We start from the raw sequence: 17,564 nt of genomic DNA, 5'->3' as shown, positions 1-17,564 counted from the left end.
TATTTCTTGACTAGACATGGGGAGTATATTTCGATGAAAGTCGTAATGAAATTACTGCAATACTTTCCAGATTGTGACATAATATGATTATGATTGACAGATTGTTCAATCTATATCTATTAGTTTGTACAAGATGACGTACAAACATGATCAAATGACACATATTGATGTCAAAGAAATGGTCAGATGGATCAGAATGTAGAACTAGAATATATCAGATTATGATTTTGATTGAGTTTATAATTGTGGCAGAACGTACCATGAACTCATTCATATATTATCCACCGACTGACAGATAGCCAGAGCGTACTATCAGGATATTGATAGATATCCAGAGAACTACAGTGCTGGATGCTAGCACCAATTGATATGACATATTGTCATCCTATGAATTATAGTATGATAATAGCCATCAGAAGAGTAATGAGATAGTTACAGACGATATATTGTACAGTGAGTACTGCAGATTTCTTTGGTATAAGAATAATATCTCGGAGACACCTGAGATAAGATTTGATACGGTCAGAGATATGACAAAGAAAATGTAGCTAATTCAGAAGAAAATGAAAATAGCTCATACCAAATAGACTTAATACGCCAACGTCGAATGATGACGATTGGTATTTGGGGCCAAAGATTGAATATATCCTTGACTGGGATAAAAAGATTTCATAACAGCTGATGATATTGATTTGGTACGAGCCGTTGATTGATATATACGGATGTTGTATAGCCTTTATTGTGAGATTGATTCGGTCAGAGTTATTTCGAAGGGTATTATGATATTATGCTCTTGAATTATTATTCCAATTTAGAATCACAGATCCGTACAAGAAAGATATTTCAGAATGAAGACTATTCTATTATTGAAAATACAGTAAGTTGACAGGGCCTCAAAGAGACTACCTGAAAGACAGAACTTGGCATGAGATTAAGATTTCAGAATGGATTCATTGAGATGAGTTTTGATTTAAACTCTGTATACATTTCTTCTGATACATCTGAATTGATTACTTGTGATTTCGAGGACGAAATCATTTCTTAGAGGGGGAGAAATGTAAGGCTCGAGATTTATTAATCTTCTTTGATGTGATATTCGGAAGATATGAGTATGCATGACATGTAATGAGAAGCACTAAATGAGATTATGAAGTGGTGCATGAAATAATAGACCGCACCCGTGGTAAGGAAAGGACCGCACCCGCGGTTGAGCTCATGAATTGTGGAAGAATTACAGTAGCATGAGCGCACCCTCGCTATGAACAAGACCGCACCCGCGGTTGATGGATAGAGAGTTGGAGATTAATTACGGAAGTGACACCGCACCCGCGGTGCTAGACAGACCGCACCAGCGGTTCTGCTACAGAGAGGACAGCGCACCCGCGTTACAGGACTAAGCGCACTCGCGGTCGAAGCTTTCGGAAAAATTGATGTATATCCGTACACTGAGCGCACCCGCGGTTACTGAATGAGCGCACCCGCGGTGCGACGTGCAGCTTGAAAAATAAGCCACGTTTCCTGGTGTTGCATGCAGTATATATATAGATATTCAAGCGATTCATTCTTCACAATTCAGAGAGGAATCAAGAAAAGGCTTCGAGGAAGGATTCCAAATTGTTATTGAAGATTTTGGAGTTCCATCCGTCCGATTGTGAATCCGACTTCAGTACTGTGTTCCTATCGACGCAGGCTACAACTGGACGTAAGTTTCGTTATGTTTAGACATGATTTGAATTTATAATATTGTCAGAAATGAATATGAATCAGATATGATGTTTCTGCTACAGTAGACATGGTATAACTGAAGTCAGATTAAAGAATAGACTGTTTATGAAATTGTTATGAATTTCAGAGTTGATTTAGTTAAGATTTTATATCAGAGTTGTGTTATTATTCAGATTATGAGTTGTACTGATACTGATTATGAATTCTGGTATTATATCCGGGATGTTGAGATAGACGGGGTTATCGTGACTGTATTGTTATGCCGTCGAAACATCAGTAGGTTGATATTGATCAGATTCAGTAATGATTTCGATTGTATCGTGATATCATTGATATGAATTAGATTGTACCTTGTTCAGATATGGATCATATTATATACTGATTTGAGTATTGATCAGAACAGGTCTTGAATTGAGTTATATACTGATATGGTATTTATATGATTGTCATTGCCAGACTGATATGGACAGATTGGAGTACAAGACTTCGTCTTCGTCAGACCGGGAAGACAAAGGTATAATTCATGTTTTGTTTTGGGGAAGACACAACTCAAATGAGATTCAATTTGTTGCCCAACGAAATCACATACTAGGGTTGTTGTTTACCTTTTGATATAATTGATTTGTTTATAGAATTATATTCAAATCTCTTGATATGACGATGCCTTATTTATAGATTTATATTCAAGCATTTGACATAGGAGAGTCATTGGCAGACTTGCCAAACTAGATGTTCGGTAGTATCGACGCTTCGGATCATATTCACTCCGATTGTAGACATTCGATACAGACATGACCGAAGTCTAGGAATAAGACGTACAGTTACCCCGATTGGGAGGGTAAGTGACAGACAGTGACATCTTATTCACACCGGGATCCCTAGAGTTAGAGTCGAGTCGAGTCAAGATATGAATTGAATTGAGTTGCATGCTTATTTGATTTTGATTTCATAGATTATGGAATCCATTGTTACTGCATGCTTATTTTGATTGGGTTTCCTAGACTATGAAACCTATTGTTATGAATTTTATGCATGATAATATGCTTTATGATTTATATTGTGTATATGCATGTATACATGTTTTATACTGGGATTTATTCTCACCGGAGTATCCGGCTGTTGTCTTGTTTTGTATGTGTGCATGACAACAGGTGGGACAGGATCGGGGTCAAGAAGATGATGAGAGAAGATGAGTTAGAGTGGTGATTCCGGACTTATTGTCGACTTGGTTTAATACTTGAAATTTAGTAGTTGAACCTTAGACTAGTTTGAATAATTGTTGTACATTATTGTACTTTTATACTGAGATGTATAATAGATTGATTCCATTACCTTCCGCATTTTAAAGAAAAATTTTTAGACCCTGTTTATCTTAATTGATAATTAAATCCCAAAGATGATTAAGAAGATGATTAGCGTCCGGGTCCCCACAAATCATATCCATTCGTAGTCATATTCATATTAGTAACAATCAAGTCGCCTCTTTCAAAACCTTTTATCGTATCCAACACCTATAAAAATTCATGCATATAAAGTTTTTCTTTTAAACCAAGCATATAACACATATTTTAACTTCATCGTTTTTCGTCATGAAATCCCATAATCTTTCTAAATAAATAATTTAACATTAATTACAGTATTCAGGGCACTGCCAGGACGACTAACATTTTTCAGGTGTAAAATGATCGTTTTGTCCCTGAAACACTCACTTTCCCAATTTACCCTTATACCTTAAAACGAAAACCCGAATCAATCCAAAATTAACATAACACCTTAAAATACACCCATAAACATTTCTTAGACTTCAACTTAAGCTCCTTAACCATATTCACAATTCGCTTTAAAACTTGAACCTATGTCTCGGTTTCAACCCAAATCGACTGAAAATTTAACAAAACTTGAACCATAACTTAATCACACCTAGCCATACCCTATGAAACCCAAATCAAGTAGTTTAGAACGAATGAAATACCATAGAAATCCTACTGAATTTTTTTTTCCCTTGTTCGAACCCTAACCCTAACCAACTAAAAATTCATCGATCCTAGCCCTTAACCATCATGTCCAAACCACCCTATGCAATCATTCTAGAACCTAGACTAAACCCTTAGGACTCTACTGGACCAGCCCTAACTAGCCATGCAAGCACATCTACCACCCGCGCACTTCAAGAACCCTCGTAGCCAAGGAACACGTCTACCGTCCTTCTCATTGCACCAGCCTTCCATCAACCCTTCTAGGACCATGACTAGACCCTCTTAGGTCCCCTGCACGTGACCCAAGCGCAACACGCATCCTGCACATTACAAGGCTCTAAAACCGAAACCCTAGCTTGTTTGAAACCCAAAAAATGTGCAGCCCTTGTCCTTGCTTATTCCAGCTTTCAACCATGCACCTAGGAATCCCTAATCCCTCTGAAATTCATCCCTTCTAATGGCCCTACCATGTCATCCTCATAGTGCATAAAAAACATGAAGAATTATGCAAGAAAAACCATGATTTTCCATATATATGTCATAAAAACGAAAATAAAAGAAATGATATCATATTTTTCATGCAAGCATGTATAAACACATTTAATATGGTATGAACGATGAGTGAAGGAAGATTAAGGTATGCCTTTGCGTGTTTCACACAGGAAAAATAATTCTTGACGCAAGGGACGTTGGCGGAGAGACGGGGGATCCTTGCTGCGTTTTATTCTTCAAACTCACGTGAATTCCTTCAAAATGTGATGTCTGTGTGTGTGCTCATGGTAGAGAAAAGGCCAAGGTTTCCACTGTTGTGGGGACCCGGGCTCTAACTCGATTCTTTTTGGGATTAGTTGGATCTTTGCTAGAAATTGTGGGTCAAATTTTTGCTTTTAACATTAACTCAAATGTATATAAACATGTACAAGGTCTTCATTTATTTTATTTCTACAAACATAATATACATGTCTTTTCCAGTACATATTCAACAAACCAGTATTCAAATACAGTACATGACAAAAGTACAACTACTAGTACATCTGCTATGCCCGTGATCACCACGCTATATCCATCTCTCATCTCTGCTGCGACCCAGATCCTGCCCTACCTGTTGTTATGCACACATACAGACACAACAACAGCCGGAAACTCCGATGAGAATAAATCAAAGTATAAAACATGTGTACATGCATGTCATGCAGTTTCATACAGATCATAACACATAATCAGTAATTATGACACATTAGTGAATACAGATAAAACAATCTGACTCTTACTGTTTAACTCGACTCGTATCTAAGTTTAGGGATCCCGGTGTGAATAAGATGTAACAGGTCTCCCACCTACTCTCCCAATCGTGGTGGCGTTACATCTTATTCCTAAACTTCGGTCTGGTCTGTATAGAACTCTACAATCGGAGTGAATCTGATCCGAAGCATCGATATCACCGAACGTTTAGAAAATTGGCGTACCTACTAATGACTCTCCTATCTCAGTACATATATATATAACCACTACAAGAAAATCTACATTTAACCACACTCCAAAGACAACGGATTTACGAAAAACTGTTGTCTTTTTTTTTTTAACAACGGTTTCACAGGAAACCGTTGTCTTTGTGTTTTTTTTTCTTATCAAAGACAACGGTCTTTCATGGGTCAAAGACAACGGTTTTAAAAAAGCGTTGTCTATGAGCGGATTTTTTTGGTTGCTACGACAACGTTTTGTAAAAATTCGTTGTGTTTTAGGTGTAATAGACAACGGTTTTTTAAACTGTTGTTTATGAGCGTGTTTTTTAATATATATGACAACGGTTTTGGAAAATTGTTGTTAAAAGCCATTAAAAAACTAAAAAAAAATAATTAAAAGGGAAAAATTAAGATTGAGCGGAAAAAAACCCATCCCCACAAATATTCATTCCCGCCCCGTATGTCCAAGGAAGAAGAAAACCAAACCCTACTCCCGTTGCTCTCTCCTTCACGCGTACGACGGCTTCTGGCCAGCTCTGCCCAGAACACCGGACAAGAAGCGTCGAGCTCCTGAAGTTCTTCCCCAAGCCCTTGCACCTATTTTCTATACTGAATCAAGAAGAAATCGAAGTTGGCTTTGCGAGATTTGCGTTCGATTGAGGTGAGATTTGCATTCGATTCTTGGTTGTTTGTCTTGTATTGAGTAAGGAATTAAGTTTATGTGGAATGATTAGACAATATATGTTCCCCTGCTTTATTTATTTCATTGAACCCGTAGGTTATGAGTCCTAACAGTTTGTTCTTCGAATTTTAGCAGAAGAAAATGACTGTTTAGATTAACCAAACCTTATTGTAAATGCGGGTTGGATTGGGAATAGTGAAAGATGATTGATTTTGTTGTTGTATTTAGCTTTTGTTACCATGATCCTATATCTATTGTTTTGTTTCAAAATGTATTAGCTCCATGTTCTCTTTTAGTTGAATCCCATTTTTACACAGCTCAATACCAGAGAATATAACATGTCTGTTTATTGAAATTTGCGTATCAAATACGATATCGGGGCGGAATTGGAAATTTTTTTTGGTGTTGAACAAAATCGGTTGCTATAATATAGTATAGTATAGTATATAGATAATAAGTATCTCTGTTTTCTGAATATATAATATAGTATAGATATAGGCTATAGATATTACGGGGCTATAGATATAGGATATAATATTCTATAGATAAAACAATCATATAATATTAAATGTTTTCCTTGACATAGGCTATAGATATAGGATATATTATCTGTTTTCCTTGACATAGGCTATATTATTTGTTTTAATATTTACAACTGTTTTGAAGGTGTTGGTTGATTAGTTTTACCAAGAATGGAGAAAGAATGGATGTCAAAGGATAGACTATCACATGAATATGAATTTGGAGTAGAGTCTTTCTTGCAATTTGCAATGAAAAACGCAAAGGACCCTGACACAATATGTTGCCCATGTGCAAAATGTGGTAATCTAAGGAAGACAAATTTAGAAACTATACGGGCACATATGTATTCTAATGGTATAGATTTGACTTATCATACATGGATATGGCATGGGGAAAGATCTATGATAGGGAACTCAATGAATGGTAGTGATCAAGTAGGGCAAGATGGACAAAAATCTTTTGCTCAGGAACCGATAGATATGGTACATGATGCATATGATAGTTATGCTGGGAATCCAACTCAATTCAATAAGCTACTTGAAGATGCAGAGAAACCTTTGTATCCTGGATGCATTAAATTTACGAAGTTATCTGCACTTGTGAAATTATTCAACTTGAAGGCAAAATATAGTTGGAGTGATAAAAGTTTCACTGACCTACTCAGTTTGTTAGGAGAAATTCTTCCAGATGACAATGAATTACCTTTATCTTTATAAGATGCGAAGAGAAGCTTGTGTACATTAAGGATGAATTACGTGAAAATTCATGCTTGCCCTAATGATTGTATCTTATACCGAAAGGAGTATGCCAATTTGACCAGTTGCCATACTTGCGGGATTTCAAGGTGGAAGTTGGGCCAAAAAAATACGGTAAGGGAAGGAGTGTCTACAAAGGTCCTGTGGTACTTCCCACCTATTCTTAGATTTCAAAGAATGTTTCGGAACAAGGAGATATCGAAGGATCCGACATGGCATGCTGATAAAAGACTTCGTGATGGCTACTTACGTCATCCAGCCGATGTGCCATCTTGGAAATTAGTTGATCGCAAGTGGCCTGGGTTTGCTAATGAGTCAAGAAATCTTAGATTGGCCATATCAGCTGACGGGATCAATCCCCATGGTTTGATGAGTTCTGCATACAGTTGTTGGCCAGTTTTAATGATCACTTACAATCTTCCTCCATGGTTGTGTATGAAGAGAAAATTTATGATGCTCACTTTGTTGATTTCTTGTCCCAAACAACCAGGAAATGATATTGATGTTTACTTAGCACCTCTGATTGATGACTTAAAATGCTTATGGGATACAGGCGTTGAAACATATGATGCATATCGACAAGAAACTTTCTCACTTAGAGCTGTATTACTATGGACGATCAATGACTTTCCTGCATATGGGAACCTATCAGGATGTGTTGTGAAAGGATATCATGCATGTCCTATTTGTGGTGAAGAAACCTATTCAACAAGATTGAAGCATAGTAAGAAAATGTCATATACAGGCCATAGAAGGTTTCTACCTGCAACTCATCCTTATCGACGGCAAAGAAAGCCATTTAACGGGAACGAAGAGTTCAACCCCGCTCCAAAACCATTGAGTGGCCATGAAGTTTTGGAAAGAGTTGAAAGAATTAATTGTCGCTGGGGAAAAAGTATTGGGATCCTTAAGTCGAGCAAGGATAATGTCAAATCTTGCTGGAAAAAGAAATAAATATTCTTTGAACTTGAGTATTGGGAACATCTACATGTTCGACATGTTCTTGATGTGATGCACATTGAAAAAAATGTATGTGAAAGTCTCATTGGCACGTTACTTGAAATTCCTGGAAAAACAAAGGATGGAGTAGCCGCGAGATTGGACCTTGTGGAAATGAATGTGCGGACAGATTTAGCACCAAATATGGGGGAGAAGAGAACGTATTTTCCAGCAGCATGTTATACACTTAGTAAGGATGAGAAAAGAAAGATTTTGAATACTTTGAGTTGAATACAAGTCCCTACATGTTACTCATCCAATGTTAGAAACCTTGTATCGATGAAGGAATTGAGACTTGTTGGCCTTAAGTCACACGATTACCACACTTTAATACAACAATTGCTTCCAGTGGCCATCCGTGGTGTCTTGCCCAAACATGTCAGAGACACTGTCACTCGATTGTGTTTTTTCTTCAATGTGTTATGTAATAAAGTGATAGATGTGTCAAAGTTGGATGAAATGCAAAGAGAGATTGTGACGATATTGTGTTTACTTGAAAAGTAATTTCCACCTTCATTTTTTGATATAATGATTCATCTGACTATTCATCTTGTGCGGGAGGTGAAATTGTGTGGACCGGTTTGGTATAGGTACATGTATCCGTTTGAAAGATACATGAAGATTTTGAAAGGTTATGTGCGAAATCGCAATCGACCTGAAGGTTGTATAGCTGAATGTTATATTGCTGAAGAGGCTATTGAATTTTTCTCAGACTATCTGTCTAGTGTGCACACAATTGGGATCCCATCAAGTCATCGACAAATAGAACTTACGAAGCCTTTATCTGGTGCAGTAGTGCACTCCGCTTGTCACGATGAGTTGCAGCAAGCACATCTTTATGTGTTGGCAAATGATGTTGAGATTGATCTTTATGTCAAGTAATTTCTCCAAATTAATAATACTTTCATGCGCTTTGCTTACATTCTATTTGTTTATTTATTTTTAATAATAATTTAATTAGGGAACACATGGAGTATTTGATCGCCAGATTTCCTACTAGGGCTAAGTCCAAGAAGTGGTTACAAGATGAGCATAATCGAACGTTTATTATTTGGTGTCGTGATCGTGTAAGTTCCTTATGTATTACGTATTTACATACATTCTTTGATTCGATTTACGCAAGACAAATAATTTATCACATACAAAAATATAGGTTGCACATGTTGTTGACCATTCAACACATCATGTATCCGAAAGATTGAAGTGGATATCGCGCGGACCTAGCAAGCATTGATTGATGGGGTTAGCTACGCAACAAAAGAGCGTGATGATGTACGAGTTGTTCAGAACTCTGGAGTTAGCTTAGTCGCAAAGACAATGCAAGTTGCTAGTGCAAAGGATAAAAATCCTATCGTCACAGATATGATTTTTTATGGAGTTATAGAGGAAATATGGTTACTTGATTACCACAAATTTCAAATTCCAATGTTTAAATGTAAATGGGTGGAGAATAATGGTGGTATTTACATAGATGATCTTGGGTTCACGTTGGTAAACCTCAATAAAATTGGATTCAAATATGACTTTTTCATCTTGTGGCTAGTCAAGCAAAGCAAGTATTTTACATTGAAGGTCCTGAAGATCCTTTATGGAGTGTTGTACTTGCAACACCAAGTAGAGAGTATTTTGAATACATAAAGGGTGACGAGTGTGAAGACACTATTCTCCACTATCAATGTTTTAGCAGAGGGTTGCCATCAATGGATGTTGACGGAGCAGATGATAATGAACCACCATGCGTTCGTGAAGACTGTGATGGGACTTGGGTTAACAATATTTAGCTAATGATTTGTTATCTTGCTTTTGACTAATGATTTGTTATCTTGCTTTCGACAATTGATTTGTTACCTTGATTTTGACTAATGATTTTTTATCTTGTCTTCGTTTTTATCGTGGTGTTGTGGGTTCTCAATTTGTTGTTTGGTCATCAATTGATTGTTTAATTATAAACATATGTTCAATATATTATATGTTGAAATTGTTCCTTTAGTGTTGCAACATAAAAGTTGCATAGATTTGTTGTGGAACAGTGGTGCAATGTGTTTTCGAAGTTCTCAATGTTGTAGTTTTCACAATTGCCTATAAATTATGTTGCATATATCAATTGTTAAGTCCAAATTTTTTTGTGAACAGATTTGTGGACTCAATGGCATCCAATACCAACTTTGAAATAAGTTCTCCTGGTGATGACATGGTTGGAAACAATAAGAGATTAAGACAACATGCAAGTATTGGGAAAGGTAAAGAAAAAATTACGTCTGTTGGCACGAGAGAGAGCTTGGAATGCAACACAAATTTGGAATCAACAGATACCGACACCACAAGAAAATCTAGAGGTCGGACACATATGGATAAGCTTGCTAGACAAAGGGTTCAAGGAATTAGAAAGGATGTTACATTCAACAAACTGGGACAACCAATAGGAGAAGCTGCTGTTGAAATGCAAAGTTATGTTGGCGTACTTTCTCGAGAAAAGATTAAGATTAGTTACAAAAATTGGAAGCGTGTTCCAAGTGATGTTAAAGAATTGATATGGGAATCGGTTAATGTAAGTAAGTTTTCATGTTTTTACAGCTATAATATTTAGATTATATGGTATATTTAATGTTGTTAGTTTATCTTTTGAACTTATTTCCAATTTTTTATTTACAGTTAATGTACAATGTTGACACAACACGGAAGAAGGGCTGTTTGAAATCAGCAAATAACAAGTGGCGTCAATACAAAACTCATCTCACTCGAACATTCATTTTTAGCAAGCTTGACAAGCCAGGGGAGTTGAACGAGCCACATACTGGCTATGGAATTAGCAAAGATGATTGGAGTTCTTTTGTCATCAGTCGCATGTCCGACGACTTCATTGTAAGATTCTTAATTTATTCTTTCAAAATTAGTCTACCATAATTCATTATTTATATTGAAATTTGATTGTGGAATTTCTGAAATAACTAGAGACAAAGTGATCAACAAAAAGAGAGAAGAAAGCAGAATATATACCCTCATAGGCTTGCACGTAAAGGATATGCACGCTTTGCCGAAGAAATAGTAAGTCAACCAATTGATAATTGTGGTGTCCTCTCTTCTCTGTAGCGATTGGTTAGATTACGGACGGATTTACAATTGTCTATAGTTAATTTTATTTTTTGATGTTTTTAATCTCTTTGTTTTATCTGGGGTTTTTTTATTTTGATATTCTCTGGACTTTGATAAGTTACTAATTTCTTGTTGTAGGCTGATGAACTATGTGATGATGATGAGATCAATAGAGCTATTATTTGGAAGAAAGGACGACTTAACAAAGAATGGAGCTTCGAGGGCGAGGATTTGATGAAAACAGTGGATAAGATTGTAAGAAAAATGAAAATAAGTCAACCAATAATTTTATTGCAACTGTACTCATTCAATAAAAAAATGTTTTCAATATTACAGGATGCTTATATACAAGAAAAACGGGAGGGTAAGCTGAAAATTGAAGGGCCAAAAGATGGTATACTTACAAAAGCACTTGAGAGTGAAGAACATGCTGGGCGTGTGAGAGGTATTGGAGGTCATATCACTCCAACGATCTACTTCAATGTTGGTAGAAACTGGAAGTGTTCTGATGTTGCGAAAGATGTAATCACTGAACACAAAAGAGAGTTGATGGAAGCAAAGAAGAAAATTTCAGAACAAGATGCATGTATCAAAAAACTTGAAGCAATTTTTTATAAAAGTGGTGTATGTGACATGTCGATCCATGACAAAGGCAGTTGCTCAGTGAAGTTAAATCAAATGAATGAAAGCAACATGAAACATGATGATGTGGAGTTGTAAGTCGTTAGCAAAGTTGGTGTTTTATAGGTATGACAGTAGCTATAGGTAAAGTAATTACAACATAACATAGAGTAAGTAAAATTTATCGAAATGCCTATTTTGATTTTAGGGTGAACAAGTTGCATTGACTTTGGAAGGTAGCAGAAATATTGTTGCATATGGTACAGTTGTCTGTGTCAAAGGAGAAGATAAATTGATCCTTGGTGTTCCGTTACCCCATAATTGCATACGGGTTTCCATTGATGAAGCAGTGGACAAATCAACACCTTTGCCAGTTCCGATTCCTAGTGAATGTGAAACTATTGGTGATGCCGTAGGAACACTTGTGGCTTGGCCAGAACACTTGACATTGAAGTCCAATGAGGTACATGTGATATTCGATTGAAAATTAAATTGACTAAAAAGTTTCTTATTAACTCTATCTAACATGTTTACATTTGCAATTACAAAAAAGGTCGAAAGGAAGATAATTGAACAGTCAATGAAGAAAAATCATTTGTCAGCAAGTGTCCCAAGATCATTACATATGTTGTATTGTTATAGTAAGCGTGCTCTTCAAGAAGGAGGATACATATCAATGATTTTAGATCGTGATGTATTTGGCAATGATTACAAACTTATTCTGCACATTGACGATATCATTCCTTTGTATCATTTGGACCCAATTTCGGCGAATTGTGTAGTTGGCTACATATGGTAAGTGATTTGTTCTGAGTTATATGAGCAAATTATTTTGCCAAAATACATTATTGTTTTGTATGCTACTTATGTTTGAAATGCCAGGCATCTTTACAAAAACCTATTGAAAGATAAAAAGATGGAGAAATTCTGATTTTTCAATCCACATAGCATTCCATATGTGTCAAAAAATACACAAGACAAAACAGGTAAGCTTGAAAGGTTGAACCACAATGCAAGTGTTTTAGCAGATAAGCTCAGTGGTGCATCAGTGGATCAATTAGTTTTTGTGCCGTATAATGTCGGGTGAGTAAGAATTGCAATATCACTTTCAATCGCTTCATTTTCACAATTTATTGCATTTTATGCACTGATTATGCGTTTGTGCGTAATTTTCATTGGATCCTCGTTGTCATTGAACCTTACAAGGAGGTTATTTATTTGTTGGATTCCATGTATCATCGCATTCGCGATGAGGACTGGAAATATGTACTGGAAATATGAGTTAATATTCTTTTTTTATTAAAGAAATTAATTTAGTCAATAAAAAACTCATATATTAATTATTGTTAATGTATGGAGGGCCTTGAGATTGTTTAATTCAAACAAGGGAAGGAAAGGCAGGAAAAATGCTTTGTGGGAAGTGGTAAAGGTATGTGTAATTATGTTAAACAGTAACTTTAATGCTTATATTTTTAATTAACAATTTGTTTCTAATTACCATAGGCTCCTCGACAACCAGATGCAAAACAATGCGGTTATTATGTTATGAGATTTATGAGACAAATTATTGAAGAAATTGCAACTATCGAGAGAGATTCACTACGATCAATAGTAAAATTATATTGCTTCTTTGAAAATTTACATTATCGATTTCAACATTTTGAAAATTCAGTAATGATTGTTTTTTTAGTAACATAAGATATATGTGTATTCACAGTTCACAAAATCGGAGTACTCTCGGGAAGAAATCGATGAGGTGCGTTCTGAGTTGGCAGAATGTATACAGGATCATATTTATGAGTAGGTATGGAATGCTTCCCTCCATAATTCTATGTTTATCTTTTCATTTCACAATTGTTTGATATCAGTAAATGAACATTTGCAAAGTTTCAAAAGTATAAATCCTCCATTTCCAGGGAATTGCTACTGTTGCGCTATTGAGACATTTCAGATATTTTTGTTGGTAAGTACTAAATAAATACATCTTGAGTCACTTTCCGAGGACATACCCCGTGTATTTGTATATATGGTGTGATACTTGATTGATTGATTTTATTTGGAATGATCGAGCTTGGCCGGCTCTGCATGCGATTTTGTTTTACGTTTGAATCGATGGACTTAATTTTCGAGTATACAATTGTTATGTTGTTTTGATTTTTTTCGGGATGTCCTATTTACGGGAAGGTCATGCCGAAATTTCTGGAGAACTAAAACAAAATATTTGTACCATTATGAAATCCTTATTTATGTTCCTGGATGAAAACCTAACCAAATATGTCTGATATATCCCTTTTGATGATGACTTGATGCTTTCCCCTTGGGAACCGTATGGTGTCATTTTAGTTTCCACATGTACTTATTGACGTAAATTTGTAGATATGCCAACCTAAATGATATTGTGTGAAAGGCGTGAATTTTATCATTAGAAACAAAGGCATGCATTCTATAATTTTATTCTTCAAAGCTCTTATTTATTGTAGATATGTTAGGTTTTGCGTTGTTTTCGCTAGCAACGGCGAAATAGTGCATGGAAATCTATGTGTTTTTGCTTTTGCATCTGGTGTTTTATTTGGTTTTTGAGCTCAGCTAAATATTCGAAAAATATAACCATGGTTTTTGTTTTTCAAAACAGGATAGGTTCGAAATGATAAACACTTTGCAGCTTCGAAAGAAGGAGAAAGAAAGCTTCAAAAAAATATGCACATCTAGTGTTTTTGGTGTTGTAAGACTTATTTTAGATCAAATATTATGGATTATGGTACGTGGATGTGGGCACCATTTATGTTTTACTTGTGAGCTTAATTGTTTTAGGATGATTGTATGCTTTTATATTTTATTAGTTCTAATTGCAGGATTTTTTAATTTGTGTTTTATATAATCATAAATTAATTTGTTCATTGTATATAAAATGTGAAAGACAGCGGTTTTTAAAAAATTAACGGCAACGGTTATAAAATGATGCAAAACTGATTTGTAATCAAGGTCGAAGACGACGGTTTTCATTTGTTCTTAAAATAACTTACAACAACGGTTTCTATTCGTTGCGTAAATGTTGTTATAAACAACAAACAACAAAGTTTTTTCTACATTGTTAAAATGTTGTCGTAACTTCGTAACAACAACGTTTTTAATTTGCATCGAAAAGGTTGTCGTAGTTGATATCACACAACGGTTTTAAAGCGTTGTAAAAGTGTTGTCTTAGCTAACATTACACAACATTTTAAAAACGTTGCAAAACCGTTGTTTTTGTTATATAAGACAACGGTTTATATCCGTTGTTGTTGACCAGGGTTTTTAACAACAGTGCTTACAACATCAGTGTTTCACCCTAAAAGACAACGGATAAAAGACAACGGATAAAATCCGTTGTCTTTTAGCGTTTTTCTTCTAGTGAACTCAATATAAAGTACAAACAGAACAAGTATGTGATTTTGTTCGGAAAACTCAAATTGAATCTCATTTGAGTTGTATCTTCCCCAAACAAACAATGAATTATACCTTCTTGTCGTTCGTAGAAGTCGAAGTCTCGTATTCTTGATATCGAATCTGTCAAACCAAATCTGAAATGACATATATATAATGCACCATATCAACTTCTAACTCAAAAGAATACACATACGGATCAATATTCAATCTCGGTACATTTCGACGGCATAACGGCGTAGTTTCTCGATACCGGTCAACTCAAACTTCAATAATCAGTAACCATAACTCATAATCCTCATCATAAACACATGATAGTACTCAAAATCTGCATAACTTAACACTAAACATGCTGGAAACAGTAACAATAGCATACAATGTCCGTTCTTTGATCCGGTTGCGAATATACGTTGCTTAAAATCTCAAGAACATATTATGGAGCTCAATTCATCATTCTCCCAACACATATATATCTAAACAAGTTGAAAGTGAACAATACTTACATTCTCTTGTAGCCCTTGATGTAAGGAGCACAAATCTATGTTTGGATTGAAGTTTGGATTGCTAGATGTTGCACAAGCTCAATTATAGAATGGAAGGTACCATGCCTTTGCTCTGAAATCTCTCTCTCGGTTTTCTTGCTGCAATCTGGAGGTATGAAAGAGACAACATATATATTGCATGGCCAAGAACACATGGCTCATTCTTTGGAGTACACGTCTCGCGCATATGCGCGACATCACCCGCGCATATGCGCGAGACCTACTGGTCTCGGCAATGTCAATCTTAACTCCTCGCGCATATGTGCGCTTCATCTCGCGCATATGCGCCAAAGATTCTGGACGTGTCGCACATATGCGCGTATCTACTCGCGCATGTGCGCCAATGTTTCTGGAAATGTCGCACATATGCGCCGGACTGGTGGTGCATATGCGCCGAGCTCATCTCACACCAAAAATTGCATCTACTTTTCCGTCTCTTCCGGTCCGATACAATGAGTCTACAATCCCCTTAATTATCAACAAAACAAGTCTGATTATGATAATCCAATTCTCGGGCTTACATTTCTCCCCCTCTAAGAAATGATTTCGTCCTCGAAATCGACTTCAATCAATCGAAGTATATACAAGATGCAATATAATCAAAACTGAATAAATACTCACGTCATAGAATTAGCTCGGGATATCTCTGTCTCATATCTGCTTCTGTCTCCCAAGTCGCTTCCTCGATGCCATGACGACTCCACTGGACTTTTACAAGTGGAATAGTCTTCGTTCTGAGCTGCTTCTCTTTCCGATCAAGAATCTGTATCGGTTGCTCAACATAACTCAATGTCTGATCAAGCTCGGCTTCGTCAGGCTGAATGACATGAGAAATATCTGGCATATATCTACGCAACATCGATACATGAAAAACGTCATGTATCCCAGATAAAGAAGGAGGAAGAGACAGTCGATATGCTCGATCGCCAATCTTCTCAAGAATCTCGTAAGGACCGATGTATCGAGGAGACAAATTTCTACGGTTGCCAAATCTGACAATGCCTCTGAAAGGAGAAATCTTCAAAAACACTCTGTCTCCTTGTTCAAATACTAACGGTCTACGTCTGATATTGGCATACTTGGCTTGTCTATTCTGTGCCGTCTTCATTCTCTTATGGATTATCTTTACCTTCTCAGTCATTTCACGAATCATATCAGGCCTAAGTTCTGGTACCTAAGATATATCATCCCAGTACAATGGAGATCTGCACTTCTTGCCATACAAGGCTTTAAACGGAGCCATCTCAATGCTCGTCTGATAGCTCTGTTGTTGTATGAGAATTCACAAAGTGGCAGTGAATCTTGCCAACTAGTGCCGAAATCTAGCACTACAGCTTTCAACATGTCGTCTAAAGTCTGGATAGTCCGCTCTGACTGTCCATCTGTCTGGGGATGATAGGCAGTACTCAGGTGCAATGTCGTACCTAAAGCCTGCTGCAAACTGTGCCAAAAGTGTGAAGTGAATCGTGGATCACGATCTGATACGATAGAATTCGGCACACCATGCAATCTGACTATTTCTCTGACATACAACTCAGCCATCTGATCGTGTCGATATGTCATTCTGTATGGAATAAAACAAGCTGATTTGGTCAATCTGTCAATAATGACCCAAATCGCATCACAGCCCCGTGATGATCGAGGTAACTTCGTCACGAAATCCATGGAAATGTGATCCCATTTCCACTAAGGAATAGATAAACTCTGAAGTAAACCTCCGGGCTTCTTTCTCTCGGCCTTTACCTATTGGCAATTCAAGCACT

The 17,564-nt window shown here is 36.4% G+C and overlaps 2 protein-coding genes across 2 annotated transcripts; both read left to right on the top strand.

Moving 5' to 3' along the window:
• The first annotated feature begins 5,613 nt into the window (after positions 1-5,613).
• On the top strand, positions 5,614-14,617 carry LOC142523476 (uncharacterized). The gene is made up of 12 exons (XM_075627283.1): positions 5,614-5,825; positions 10,256-10,286; positions 10,413-10,670; positions 10,775-10,984; positions 11,075-11,167; positions 11,354-11,470; positions 11,552-11,962; positions 12,045-12,631; positions 12,719-12,919; positions 13,554-13,640; positions 13,753-13,799; positions 14,469-14,617. Exons 2-7 carry the CDS (start codon positions 10,269-10,271, stop codon positions 11,933-11,935), a joined length of 1,080 nt encoding a protein of 359 aa, XP_075483398.1. The 5' UTR covers positions 5,614-5,825; positions 10,256-10,268; the 3' UTR covers positions 11,936-11,962; positions 12,045-12,631; positions 12,719-12,919; positions 13,554-13,640; positions 13,753-13,799; positions 14,469-14,617.
• LOC142521870 (uncharacterized) lies at positions 11,965-12,767 on the top strand. The gene is made up of 4 exons (XM_075625044.1): positions 11,965-11,985; positions 12,045-12,299; positions 12,390-12,631; positions 12,719-12,767. The coding sequence occupies exons 1-4, from the start codon at positions 11,965-11,967 to the stop codon at positions 12,765-12,767; spliced, it is 567 nt and encodes a 188-aa protein (XP_075481159.1).
• Positions 14,618-17,564: the final 2,947 nt, after the last annotated feature.

Source organism: Primulina tabacum, chromosome 13 (assembly GCF_025594145.1).
Source record: "Primulina tabacum isolate GXHZ01 chromosome 13, ASM2559414v2, whole genome shotgun sequence".
Classification (NCBI taxonomy): domain Eukaryota; kingdom Viridiplantae; phylum Streptophyta; class Magnoliopsida; order Lamiales; family Gesneriaceae; genus Primulina; species Primulina tabacum.
This window is presented reverse-complemented; position numbering and strand designations above follow the sequence as displayed.